The sequence below is a fragment of the Aethalodelphis obliquidens genome, unplaced genomic scaffold, assembly GCF_003676395.1.
Source record: "Aethalodelphis obliquidens isolate GAN/ISIS:26980383/991018 unplaced genomic scaffold, ASM367639v1 scaffold60, whole genome shotgun sequence".
Taxonomy (NCBI): domain Eukaryota; kingdom Metazoa; phylum Chordata; class Mammalia; order Artiodactyla; family Delphinidae; genus Aethalodelphis; species Aethalodelphis obliquidens.
The window spans coordinates 11,632,193-11,646,564 of record NW_020838004.1 but is presented as its reverse complement, the minus strand read 5'-3'; the positions used below and the strand labels follow the sequence as shown (position 1 = coordinate 11,646,564).

The 14,372-nt window shown below is 36.9% G+C and overlaps 1 protein-coding gene across 12 annotated transcripts in view; it reads right to left on the bottom strand.

Moving 5' to 3' along the window:
- Positions 1–697: 697 nt before the first annotated feature.
- The window catches only part of YAP1 (Yes1 associated transcriptional regulator), a 108,334-nt gene continuing 94,659 nt past the window's right edge, over positions 698–14,372 (bottom strand). For all 12 annotated transcript variants that reach the window (XM_027087828.1, XM_027087819.1, XM_027087830.1 and 9 more), the window contains 3 exons: positions 9,847–9,977; positions 6,332–6,444; positions 698–4,471 (listed from right to left, as the gene is read on the bottom strand). In XM_027087828.1, the coding sequence (XP_026943629.1) occupies positions 4,233–4,471; positions 6,332–6,444; positions 9,847–9,977 (483 nt within the window). In that variant the 3' untranslated portion in view covers positions 698–4,232. The remainder of the gene's footprint in view (positions 4,472–6,331; positions 6,445–9,846; positions 9,978–14,372) is intronic.

Below are 14,372 nucleotides of genomic sequence, written 5' to 3'. Positions count from 1 at the left end.
CTAGTAAGAGGTGCAATGTCTATAGATACAAGGTATGGTTTTGAGCTAAAATCTACAACCACTACATTTTGCACAAGGGGAACGATAAATTTCAAGCTCCACAAAATTAGTGTTCTACTATCATAAAGAAATTATACATAATAAAACACTGTTTTCAGATTTGCCTCACCAAAAATGATGTGTCAATAATTGAAGATATTATATACACAAACACAGAAGTAAACCATTTTCAAAGACAATCAAATCTACCTCTTATTCAAAGTTTAGGACCTACCATTTAAATTTGTGTTTTTATTTATAAAATAATAACTGATAATTTTCACTAATATAAGTATTATATTTTGGAGATCATTAAGAGAATATTTTGGAGAAATAAAACCAAAGGCTATTTTGAAAGAAACCGCAGTTTCTTCTGTGCTGTTACATGAAGTAAAATCATTTAAGAATGAAGCTGATACAATTCAGCTTACACACACACACTATTATTGATGAGGATGGTCTACAGGAAGAGTACAGAACATAAAGTTCAAAGAATTATATCCATACTACAAAAGTTCCAAATGCCAAACCAACCTTAAGTTTAATCTGTCTACCAGTTACCACTGTAATCACCTTTTATTACTAATACTTGTTCTATTGGAAGACCATTAAGAAGCCAAAAAAGTTTTAAATATATTAATCGTTAAAAACAACAAAGAACAGTTTAAAGAAAGAATATATTTGAACCATATAAACAAAAAGGTATTACAATAAGAAAAAATAATGTAACAATTTATGTAAGTACCTAACATATGAGCATGCTCTTAACATCTAAAACAAAAAATAAAAAGGTAACATTGGTACTATATATATATATTTGACAAGTGTGCATTAAAGAATTCTCTAATATAAAACATTTAAAATGTGGAGAATACTTTTTCAAGATACAGAAAACAATTGTTAAGATAGGCACACCCACAACTCTTTTAAAACCGTGCTTATGGAAGATAAAATTGATCCAAGCATTCCTTCTCAGATGTGCAGAAGCTCTGAAATTGTAAATCATTTGATATTGCCTCCCACTTTTGCACTGTTTGAATTTCAACATTGATTGGTATGAATTACACAATTAAGTAGTTTTTCAGTGTTTCTGCCAAGGTTCCATATAGAATGCATCTATTTAGTATGAATACTTAAAACAGCAACATGGTTTGTATAAAAGTCACTTCCTTATATTTTTTCCTTTTTTTAAAAAGGCACTATATTTAGAAAATAGTAATTATAACGAATAGTGCTCTGGAAAATCTGAAACTCCAAATCAATGTGCTCCATCAACCATAAGTAGATCTAAGAAGCACTAACTAAAAAGAACACGACTGTAAAAAGCTGATAAATTTAAAGATTATAAAATTGGTTTATTGTAAAAGCAATTCAAGAATACCCAGTTAAAATCTTATCCCAATGCCACCCAATACAACCAAGAAGCAGTTAAACACGTTACATTAGGAATAAGGACATAAAACAAGGAAGAGCACGTCAAGGCTGTGATTCAAACTCAGAAAGAGAAAGGCTTAGGTCTCCTTCAGGTGCGTACAGAGGGTACGATAAGATCAAAGCACCATGTCTGTTAGGTACCACGGTGCTGCTTCAACACTGAGGTATAACTGGGTAAATTAAAGGTGAGAGGAAATGAAGAACTCCGTAGTTTTGTTTTGTGGGTGTACTTGAGTGATTCAAATTTTAGGAACAACTGACTTTAATGACAGCAAGATGCAAGACAAGTCTTTATTGAAGAAAAAGAAGCTTATAAAGTTCTCTATCAAGGTCCCACTAAGTCTTCACAACTCCCCTCCCACCTTCCCACCCTCTCCCCTAATCTAAAGCTACTCTGCTGATATATAAAATGCGATCTTAATTTGTGGCTTAATGGCAAATTGTAAGCACTCCTTCCAAGTAGCTTTGATCTTCTGCACATAAAAAAGCCAACATGCTGTATCATCCATCCATAAACTCAATTATGCATTCTAGGCAGAATTTCATTATTCCTCTAAAAAAATCAATACATCTGCACAGTGGCCATTTCCCCCCAGACTTAATTCAAGATTTAATCTTTCTTCTGTTTTCTTAATAATAGCCTTAGAGTCAATTATTATGAATGATCAACCTATGAATCATTATATACAACACAGTGATTGCATTTTGAGCACTGAAATTACTTAATATAAAACTTCTTACTTCCAACTTTTGCACTCCTCTAAATTGAAGGGTCAAAATGCTTAGATTCTGTAATCAGAAAGAAAAAAAAAAACAATACTTGTCTTCCTAAGCTGAGGCTTTTCATAGCAGTTTTAGCCAGGAAAAGAGATTTTATGTCTTATAAACCCTTGAAAATAAGGGCTTACTCTAGAAACACTGAAAGACCCTTAATCATAGAGGTGCTAGCTGATACCACTATAATTCACAACCAAGTATTACTTCATAGCTTATACTGAAGGTTTGATTCATGCTCATTTTGTTCCTTTAAAAATACTCTTTGGAAAACATTATTACTCCTGTAGACACATACTCTAGTTATATCTCTTCCAGTAAAAATAAAAGTATAATCATGATTATCTCTATCTCTTTGCTAAATTCAACTACCAATATACATTAATCTGATCACTTTACCAGCTAACTTATGACCTTACAGTATTCTATACACTATCCAGGGTCAATTCTCAGCATACAGAAGCAGAAGCAAGTCTTAGAAGAACGATTTTGTAGGTAATATTTCAATGTAGTCCTTAATGTGTTCATTACAAAAGAGAACTAGAGTACTAGAATTTACTTCCAAAACTAAGGCAAAGGTAAACTTTCAAAGCTAAAGGAAGGTAAACCACTATATAAAGCTTACTTCTGTCATGTACACTATGAACCTAACTCAGTGATTTCCCATCAAGACGTAAATTAGTCTGAGGGACTAACCAGGGGATAATAAAGCCATTTCTTGTTTGCTTCTTTCAAATTCATCAGATAATATCCATTGTGTGCCCAGAGGGCATACAGGACTCCGCTAGGCACTACCCATAATAACAGCCCTTTCTAGAACACTAAACTACCACCAACATTTGCAGACTGCCCCAACCAGATTTAAACTACCTGTGAAATATAAACTACTAGTCATGTATTCTAAATGCATACATTCAAAGCTACCATTTTAAAATAAATTGGAAAGTAGGGAAAACTTAAAAAAAAAAAGATACATTCTGCTATCACACTATCATAAACATTATAAGTGTGTGTGTGGGTATATATAGAGAGAGCAGATTACCAAGATTTAAATAAGATGGTAAAAAAACCAGGACATGTAGATTTACCAAAGGAACTACAATAACTGTCCCAAGCTACAAGTATAAACAGATTCACTATAATGGTAATTTGCCTAAGTTCTGAGAAACAACAACAACAACAACAACAACAAAAAAAAAAAAAAAAAAAAAGAAAAAAAAGAAACCCCCAAACAATAAAAACCCCAACCAAGACAAAAAACAAACAAAAAAGAAACCAAAAACAACAACAACAAAAAACCACAATAAAACCCACCAAAACCTATACTAGAGTATGTGGCAATAATTAATATATTTCTATGGAAATTATCTCAAGCCTTATAAGCTCCTAAAATAAAATCAAGGTCACTATGTGACTAATGATAGCACTAGGAGGAAAAAAAACCCACTGAAAGTAAAACAGTCTTCAGCCTTGGTTTCAGCTATCTCTTCAAATCAGCATAAGTACTTAATATCAGATACAACATTTTTGGCTTGTCAGACCAGTAAGTCATGTTTTTCCACTGGCCAAAGGCAGCTGAAGAAACAATTGCTTGAACAAACTAAATGCTGTGACGTGAAGCATTTGACTTCCAAGTCTGAGTATTTAGTTAAAATGACTGGTGAACGTCTAACTGGGCAAAAGGAATGGCATCCATCATCCAAACAGGCTCACTTCCCCCAGCCCCCAAAACAAACAGTAGTTATAATAGCAAAAGAAACAAAAAAAGTTTTTTTTGATTCTTTAGAGCCAAACATGGAAGAGGTCAGCAATATATTAACAGCAGCAATGGACAAGGAAGAGCAAAATAGTGGATGAAAGAATCTTGCTGGACGTTTGTTCATCTTTTTCTGTATTAGCCAGAAGATCACAACCGGCTTATTTGGAAATTTCAGGTGTATCTCCTTAGATCCTTCACAGATTTAGAATTCAGTCTACTGAGGGCTCTATAACCATGTAAGAAAGCTTTCTTTATCTAGCTTGGTGGCGGCCAAAACAGACTCCATGTCATTAAGGATGTCAGAACTCAAAGCTTCTTGTAGACTTGGCATCAACTCCTCTCCTTCTATGTTCATTCCATCTCCTTCCAGTGTTCCAAGGTCCACATTTGTCCCAGGAATGGCTTCAAGATAGTCTGGGAAACGGTTCTGCTGTGAGGGTAGGGTGCTTTGGTTGATAGTGTCACCTAGATGGAACAGGGAGAAAGAGAACAGGTCCTTTTTGAAAAGCTAACATCAGAGCCGTATCATGTGAGTATACATAAATGCACAGGGAAAGAAACGCATTCCTGACCGACCTCCTCCACTGGCCCACAGTTTACTTCAGGTCAAACAACTCACAGATAGCAAAGTAACAACGCAAGTTTCCTTTTGCTTCAAAATTGTTCAGATATTGAACAAGCTTGATTGCTTACTACTGTGTGCTGAGCAGTGAAGGGGGTCCTGAAAAGGAATTCCTTACAAAATTATATACAGCAAGAGAGAAAGAACAAGTATGACACAACAGCATCACTACTTGACTCTCTTCCAGGTATGCACCACCATAATAAGATAAAATATAAAAATGAATGGTATAGACCTGTCTTTCTCTGAAGTACACACTGGGGAACAGAATAAAAGAACTGCACAAAACTATTCCACCCTTAGGAGATTCACATTCACAACAGTAAAAACAAGCCTCCCAAAAAGTCCTTGGATAGGTTAGTCTTCCTCGCTTTGCTTCTAGGTTTCCCAAACTTACCTTGCCAAGAAACCTTTTTGTCCATGACAGTGTTAAGGAATGTTAACATTGTCAGAAAAACTAATATAAACCATTAAGTGTTAAAGAGAGAAATGGGGGGACAGAGGAGTCAGGAAAGGTGTTATGAATGAGATGGGTTTGAAGCAACGCCTATGGATGATTTAAGATTTAGATGAAGAGAGGGCGCTGTGGATTCCCAGAAGCATCAAAGCCATAAGCTGGATGAGCACAGGTACAGAAGACTTGCCAAACACTTTTAGAAGCTGCCGGCTAAAGAACTAGCTAGCTGGAGAACTGCTTCATTTCCCCGCCAATTCGTGCCCTCTGAGAGCTGCCAAGGCCAGGGTCACCGGGTAAGCCACAGGAAAAAGGGTTCTATAATTACCCTGTGACGCAGGTACTTCTTAGCTTCTGCAAGATCCCTGAAACTATTCTAACAATAATGGAGGTAAGCCCCACCACCTAGCCTTTCCTACCTGGCTTCCTGAGCCCCATATCACCTAAGTTGGACCAAAGACCCTCACAAAAAAGAGGGAAGCAGACAATGAATCACATATAGAGACATATGAATCACATATAGAGATCTTCTCCAAAATTAAGAACACAAATCCAGGGGCTTCCCTGGTGGTGCAGTGGTTAAGAATCTGCCTGACAATGCAGGGGACACGGGTTCGAGCCCTGGCTCGGGAAGATCCCACATGCCACGGAGCAACTAAACCCGTGCACCACAACTACTGAGCCTGCACTCTAGAGCCTGCGAGCCACAACTACTGAAGCCCGTGTTCCGCAACAAGAAAAGCCACCACAATCAGAAGCCTGTGCACTGCAACGAAGAGTAGCCCCCGCTCGCTGCAACTAGAGAAAGCCCGCGAGCAGCAATAAAGATCCAACACAGCCAAATAAAATAAAATAAAATAAATTTATTTTAAAAAAAAGAAAAAAGAATACAAATCCATATAACAGAGACTTCTAATAGGGTCCTCAACTGCTCTGTCAATTAACTCAATGTTTTAAATGCTAAAATATAAAATAAGTCATGTCAAATAGAGCTGAGATATTCATGACATTTAAAAACTGGGAAGAGACTGAAATTACAAGATGCCAACAAAACAAACAAAAAAACCCCACAAAGCAAACTTAATTTGAATTGAAGTTTACAGGATCTCAATTGGTTTTCTTCTGAATAATAGTTTGCTCACAATAGTTTATTGCTCACAATAGTTTAATTTGCTCACAATAGTTTAATTAGACCTGGTAATACAATGACTACTTCTCACTGAAAGCTAGAGGAATAAAGAATACCAACCTGTATCCATTTCATCAACACTGTTCAAGAAGTCGTCTGGGGTCCGAGGGACACTGTAGCTGCTCATGCTTAGTCCGCTGTCTGTGCTCTCATCTCGAGAGTGATAGGTGCCACTACAAAGAATGAGAGTTAAAGACCAACACAAAAAATTTAAGAAATGATTTCAAGGTAAAAATATAAACACCTGCTGAGTACCAACATGATTCTCAAAGAGGATTAGTGAAAATTCTTGCCCTGCAGCATCTGAAACAAGCACCCTCCCTTCAGGGCCCATACAAAGCTCTTTTGCTATGAGGTGAAACAGACAAGTTAATCCTAATTGAAACTGGCAACTTTAGGGGGCCAAAATTTTCCTAAGGTTCTGGGGCTTGGTGGCAATAAGGGAAAAGAAAGATATTTCCAGTTTTCCTAGGTGACAGAAAATTCTCTGTGTAGATATTCTCTAGTATCATTTGAATCTAGGGGCTCCACATGGCTCATTTGTTTCAAGGTCTCAATTCCCCAAGTGGCAGTGGTCACAGGCATAGGTCAAAACACAACCTCCAGGTGGGTGGTGAGACAGGTCTGCACTAGATTCGTGCTAAATTCCTAGCTCTCATGCAGAGAGTTTAAGCCAGAAAAATCAAACCAAAATAAAGAACCAGAATTTCTTTTTCGACTGGGCCAAAACATGAGTCACTGCCGATAAGAACTGAACTCCCTAGCTTGATCTCGTTGTTTCTGTTTGGGAAAGGCAGGGAGCTGCAAACAAACACCTTAGCATGAGATAGGAGTCCTGAGAGTTCCAGATGAAGGAAAGATTAAAAACAAAAAACAAAAAAACTACAAGGCACATACCTTGAGAAAAACAGAAAACTATGAGCCAAGACAGATTTTTACTTTAGGCTAAATGAAAAGTATCACAGATTTACATACAAGTATGGTAAATATCCTTAGACTATTACTTTCATAAATACGACACTCTCCTAACCTAGTAGCACGCAGACACCAGGTGGCATCGCCTGTAGAATTGGGGGTTCTGCTAATTGTAGAAAAACTATGGCAAAGTGTGAAATAAAGACAATTGTTCATAATGGTCTCTGACTACAGGGCAAACTCTAACTTTCTCCACAGCTTGGACACTTAAACAGCTGTTTAGCTTACACAAAAGTTAAACAAAAAATAACTAAGCTTTAAAAACAAGATTTAATAGTTGCTCAAGGTCGAAAGCTCAGTCCCCTAAATTTCTTTCCTAAATTACTCAATGCACTTGCCTTGTTCTCCCTCCCCTTCACTCTGTATATTGCAACCACTAGTTTAATGCTTCTGTCAGATTTTGGCAAGATTCAAAAGCCTCACACAGATCCAAGAACACACAAATTTGCCTCTGAGACCATTTGTATACAATGCAGCTACTTTGGAGAAGGTCTCAGGATGTGGTTTGTTTTTATTTTGCCTGTCTTGATCTGGGACAAGGGCCTGGTCCTAGTCATCACTCTATTCCCACTGCTGAGAACGGAGCACGTATCGAGACACTCAAGACTCTGTTACAGAATAGCTGAATGTACACAGTTGTTCAGAGTTCTTTCCAAGCCCCAGGGGAAGCACATGGGCACTCCTGAGGACCGAGTTCACAAGGCCATTTCCCTGGTTAGGGACTGCTCCCTGCAGCCCCCCAACCTCCCTTCAATAAACATTCACTGAGCATCTGCTACTACGTGATAGGGATTAGAATAGTCTGAGGATACAACAAAAATCTACAACTGATGCTTTCTGAGAGGCTCACAACTTCAGGGAGGGAGGTGCACAAATACGTTAATGAATCATATACAAGGGCTACGTGAGCAAAGTGCTTTCAGAACAAAGAGGAGTAAGCTTGAAACGTACGGGGGAAAGGTTTCATGGAAGGGAATGTGGGAGCTGGCCTTGAAAGACCTCAGAGTAAAAGGGAGATGAGGGGATGTTCCACCACTACTAAGAGTCAACTCCATGGCAAGTTAGGGGAACAAGTGTTTAGGGCTTAAGGAATATGTATAAATCGAATGATGGGCAGTGGGGAAACCATCAAGAGTTTCTGAAAAGAAAAATGTTATAGTCAGATGTGTGTTTTAGAACCTGGGGGTACTACAGAGAGTAGACATGGAATTTTGCCCTGAGACTAACAACACGGGTAATGTTCCACTCTGTGATCTTTACCAGAAAATAGAATCTTAAACTGTAGCTCAGCTCTTATCAAAAGTTTTAAGAAACAATCTGCACAAATGACTATCAGGAGGAAATGCAGTCTATCCATTTTTTTCCAAATGGTCTAATTTTATCCCTGGATCAATACAGGCCTTCAATAAGACGGGTACTGGAATTATATTGATCTGAAATTTCCTCTGTGGAAAAGAAAGTTCTGTGGCTATGGACCTTTCCTAATTAACCTCAGTTTAAGCTTACAACTACAGTCTTATATAAATATACTCAATTTTTGGCAGAACTTTAAACTGCATATATCAGAAGAGTAAATACAAACTTAAATACCCTTTAGATGGCCTTTGAAACCAAACTTACCAATTAGGGCACCAGCACTAACTAACCTTAAGACAGAGCAAATGACAGAAAATTCTATTGTACTAAATATTTTGGTATGACAAGGTATTTTGTTTTTATCTTAGGATCAGGATGTTTTCAATTCAATTGGTGAGAATTGAAAGGGTAGCATTATAGCCTTCTTAAACAAAAATACCTTTAAATGTTTTAAAAAGTACACTGTTTAAAATTGGTTAAAAAAAACAAAAGCAAAGACCAGAAAGCATTTGTTCCTTACTTTAAAAGCTGAAACTCCATAAATATTTGACAATCTAGAAGAAAGAATTGTAGTCAAATCTTAATTTTAAACGGCCTTCTAGGCAAAGAATATGTTCTGTCTCAGCTTGCAGTTTTCAACATAGCCCTCCCTACATATAATAACATCTTTGCAATATGCCTGAAACCCAAGATTTGTGGTAACTCACTAAAAATCATCCTTAAACTATGTTATTTTCAATACTCTTTAATATTAATACATTATTTGAAAGAGGCACAACCTTACTTTTTATCTCCTTGACCTATAGCCCTTAAGAACATGAGGCCTTACAGTGCTCCTGCAGTGATACTTCTCAGGCTGAACACTTACGTGGAAAATTCCTTCTAATGATCCTTACAATGCAGCCCTAAGTAGGTTTAAGATGCAGTTCATTTGCTTTTATAGAAAGGCATTCACATGTTCCTTCATGATTCTGCAAGTAACTGTTTTTCAACAGTATAGGCACAAGCAAACACGTGACTGTGAATAAGTATCCCCTCTACAAGTCTGAACAGCTCATTTCCTCTCACATGAGCCAGCTTTTAATCCTCAAGTTTTATTGTACTAGCCATTTATGGAGAGATTCATTTACAGCTATGGTTTTTGGCCCACAGAGATGTTCAAACAGCTTATTACAAGTACTAAGGAGAATCACCTTAAAACTATGATCTTTTTCAGATGTTGGCCAGTAGCAACTCTTACCAACCTGTTAAGAAAGGGATCTGAGCTATTGGTCGTCATTGTTCTCAATTCCTGAGACATCCCAGGAGAAGATACTGGATTTTGAGTCCCACCATCCTGCTCCAGTGTTGGTAACTGGCTACGGAGAGCTAATTCCTAGAAAAAAAATCAACACAAATGAACAGAATCAATCTATTGATTAACAAAGTTATCGTTAGGTTTAAAGTAATAAACTTGTACGTATAAAGCTGAAGTATTAACATCTAAAAGTTAATGAGTTTCCCAATCAGAAGGACCAGGTTCTTCTATCCATTTCAAGTGATTAAACATTAAATTATATAAACTGAAAGTTTAATTAGTCTTATTAACCCCAAAACATATATACTTAACTACTTAGCTTCCTTTTGGTATTTTCCTTTTCTGGCAGACACTCCTAAATCCCTCCTTTGGGGTAGGATGGCTAGTCTGATCTTTACAAAAGAGAATTCTTCTTACAGTTTATTTTTACTCACCAACCCTCATATGGTTTTATATGTTTGGCACTAGTAATAAAAATAAAGTCAAAAGAACAAAATTTGGTGATTTACCAAGACACCAACACTCCTCACTGCCCTCCTGCATTGTTTTACACTTTGGTATCAAGTAACTCATTCTGACTTCAGGTTTTTCAATCTTGAACTGTCTTCGGGGGCATCCAACAATTTCTCAGCAAGATTCTACCTGGAAACTGAGCAAAAGCTATGGGCCATTACTACCCTGATCATTTCAGAAGGGCTGCCTCAACGTGCTTCCAAACATTCCAGGCCTCAGCTTTATATTTGCCTGGGGCTTCAAGGCTAGTTCACCTCACTCTGGCCAACTCTCACACCTTCATACCTCACCCCCTGCAGCCTTCCTGAGCCAAGCCTGCTCGCTGAGGCACACACCATCTCCAGCATCCTCACTCCCAGTCACCACTGGGTCCAGAAGCAGTGGAGATATTCTCTGAGCTCTGCACCACCACTTCTAGACTATGCAACAACCACTTCTTTTTACTCAGGTTTCTGCCTCCTAGATACCCCATCCTTTAAATGGGTTTCTTAACCGGAGGATCATGACAGAATGCAGAGGGTATGTGAACTTGGATGGAGAAAAAAATTTACATCTTTATTTTCATTAACCTATAACTAAAATCTAGCATTTTCTTCAATTATAAATATAGGCAACAAACAGTAGTATTTACTATACCTTTGACTTTTCATCAATAGAAAACATTTTCATATCATGCTCTAGTTGTTGCAAATGTATCATAATACCATTTATATTCATTTATATTTATATAATTATATTTATATAATTATAATATATAATTATATATATAATTATAATATATAATTATATATATATAATATATATTTATATTTCAATATTATATTAATTTTAAGACATGCCACTGTATCTTATTACTTATACATTACATAGATGATTCACTCAACATGAGTTCCTTGAATTTCTGTATTCCAGTGATCTTCATCCCTACCTACCTCAATCACCCACTTACACAGCCAAGACCTTGTTATTCCAAAACCAAACCTACCTCTACAATCTTTACTCATGTTTGGGACAATGATCATTGTTTCACTTCATTGCAACTGCATCTATCACCCGGGAACTGTCAACATCCATGCACAAAATCTATACAGTAATCTAATGCTGAAATTCCTGGCTCTCTAAATTACAATGATATTGACCACTTTACCATTGTATTTCAGTCATTAACTTCCTCGGTCACACCCTGAGCTGGTTTAGAAACTTCTTCCCCAGAAATCTTACATGTACTCATCCCGCTTTCTGGAACCGTATTTTTTCTTTCCATCCAGTTTCTTCTGCCTCCTACTATTCCAATCTATTGGCTCTCCTTCCCTACAAGTTTAAATGCAGGGCTGATCATTTTAAATACACATGATTACCTTTCAGATTCCTGATACACACATAATTTTATTTCAACACAGCAAATTCCAACCATGAATCAATATTAAAAATGTGCTTGCTTCATTTCTATACTGAGACTGCTAAGAAATGCTACAGAAAAATCATATAACTATCCAGACTGTTATAAACTAATAGTCTTTGGCCTTGGCTGGGCCCTCCTTAGTACCACTCATTGTTTTTTTGTTTTTTCTTGGGTCCTTGGTTACTTTTTTCTCACATTCTCATGATTACTACTCCAAATCTGGCACACTCTCTCAAGACCCTGTTGACTTAAGTGCTTTTCCTTTTTCAAGCTCTCTCGCATTTAAATAAGAACACTGAGGTCATCAGGAACAATCTGTTGTTTTCTGGATCCTCCTGTCATCTCTTCCTGCTCCCCCAAAGCCATCTTCATTCATCACCTTTATAACTTTTCTTCCAGTCTCAGAAAATGGATTCCCTCCCGCTGTCTCCTGTTCTAGGCCAACCCACACTCCTAGCAGCTTCTGGGGATCCATTTTACTTGTTTTCTCTATCTTCTATCTTTGATGTGCCCCATGCCCCATTTTCACCTTACAAAGTGAGAAGTGACTTTAAAACAAAGTGCACTCCCTGCAGGTCTTTAATATGAAATGTTTTCTCTTGGTACCATGTCTTTCCATATACTCTTGACTAGAACACTTTTCTTTCTTATTATTTAAGACACCTTAACCTTTAACCTTCTCTACGTTAATTCTCCAGAATGATCCCATTTCCATCTTCGGATTGGATTAGATTAGACAGATAGATAATGTGTCTTTCACACCCTGAGCATATGTATGTAACATGATCTTAGCACTTAACACATGATATTGTAATTATTTCTTCTCTGTCCCTTAAGGGCACAAAATGAATAAATGAATGACTATTTTGGAGCATAAAACAAGAGCTTCTAAATACTTTGAAGAATTTATGTTGCTATTAAAATATAAGGATGTTAAAAACAATAAATTTTATTTTACTTTAAAATATTTATTTATTTGGTTGGTTGGTTGGTTGCGCTGGGTCTTAGTTGCAGCATGCGTGTGGGATCTAGTTCCCTGACCAGGGATCAAACTCAGGCCCCCTGCATTGGGAGCACGGAGTCCTATCCACCAAGGAAGCCCCAAAAGCAATAAATTTTAAAATGAATAAAATTATAGGCTCTGGATGAGGCTGATGCCTAGGGAATGTATGCTCATGTTTCTGTGTACCTAGTTTTGAACCTTGCAGCACAAAGCAAATACATCATTACTGAAATAACTTAATAAATTGGCTATAATTTTCATATTGTTTTTACAACTTTTATTTTACCCCTTTTGATGGTTTCCACTTTTTCAAGGTTTTATGAAGTTAAAGCTAATTGTTATGTGCAAAATCTCCATGTTCTCGCTACTTGGAATTCTGCCACATTGCTTGTTTGAAGCTATCAGATTTTTACTTTTTGCTGCGTTTAACAACTGAATTTCTACTGTCAGCAGACAGTAAAGAACCAACTATCCACATTTACAGTGAAAGGTAATTTAGAGATGTGAATAAGAAGGCCAATGTTTACAAGTTGCCTAAGAAGACAGCCAACCCCCTGAAAGGCTATGGAAATACTTCTCATCAAATCCATATTTGAGCCAGGACTAAGAGTAACTAACCTAGAGATTCATGTAAACTGAACTTGAAAGGAATAATGGGAAAAAAGTGCCACTTTATTTACTGGTGGTGGTGGTAGGACGATGTTAGCATTATCAACCAAATAGTGAAGAATACGGCATGAAAACAAACGTAATGTGGTAAGGCCAATGATATAAATAACATATACATAGATTATAGAACCCATATACCAGGTATGGATATTCAGCTCAGGTTTGAAACTTCTAGTTACAGGAAAAACAAACAAACAAAACCCCAACACCAACCAACCAGGGTTGATTAGAAGTAATTTTTGAAGTATTATTGAGGTATAATTGATATATAATAACTTATACATACATCATCCAAAAATGGGTATATATTCTTACATAGCTCAGTATTTGCTAGAAACAAAATTACTTTAACTAAACTTGACTACTTGGTAGCCCCCTCCCCAGGGCATTCGTTCGTTCGTCCTTCCTTCCTTCCTTCCTTCCTTTCTTCTTCCTCCCTCCCTTTCTCCATCTCTTTCTTTTCTTTCCTTCTTTCTTTCCTTCCTTCCTTTCTTTTCTTATTAGTCATCCATTTTATACACATCAGTGTATATATGTCAATCCCAATTAATTCTTTTGTTAATATTTTCATCTGTGAACATAATTTATTTCACTGGGTTCAATAAGATGAAACATTTCTGTTGATATTTTAAGGAAATTGTCAAAAATTGGGGAGGAAAACCATATGTATTTTGTAGGAAAACAGGCCAACTTCCCCCTCCCCTTAACATATATCAATAAGTTCAGAGTTCAACTGAATATAAAAACAGTAACATCCACTTCCACATAAACACACACACATGCATGCATGCACACACACCCCCACATAGAGATGTGGAAATCTGCGAAAGTATCCTACTCCATGCTTTACCTAGTCAGACTTTGAAGGAGAGTGAATGTGGAGTCA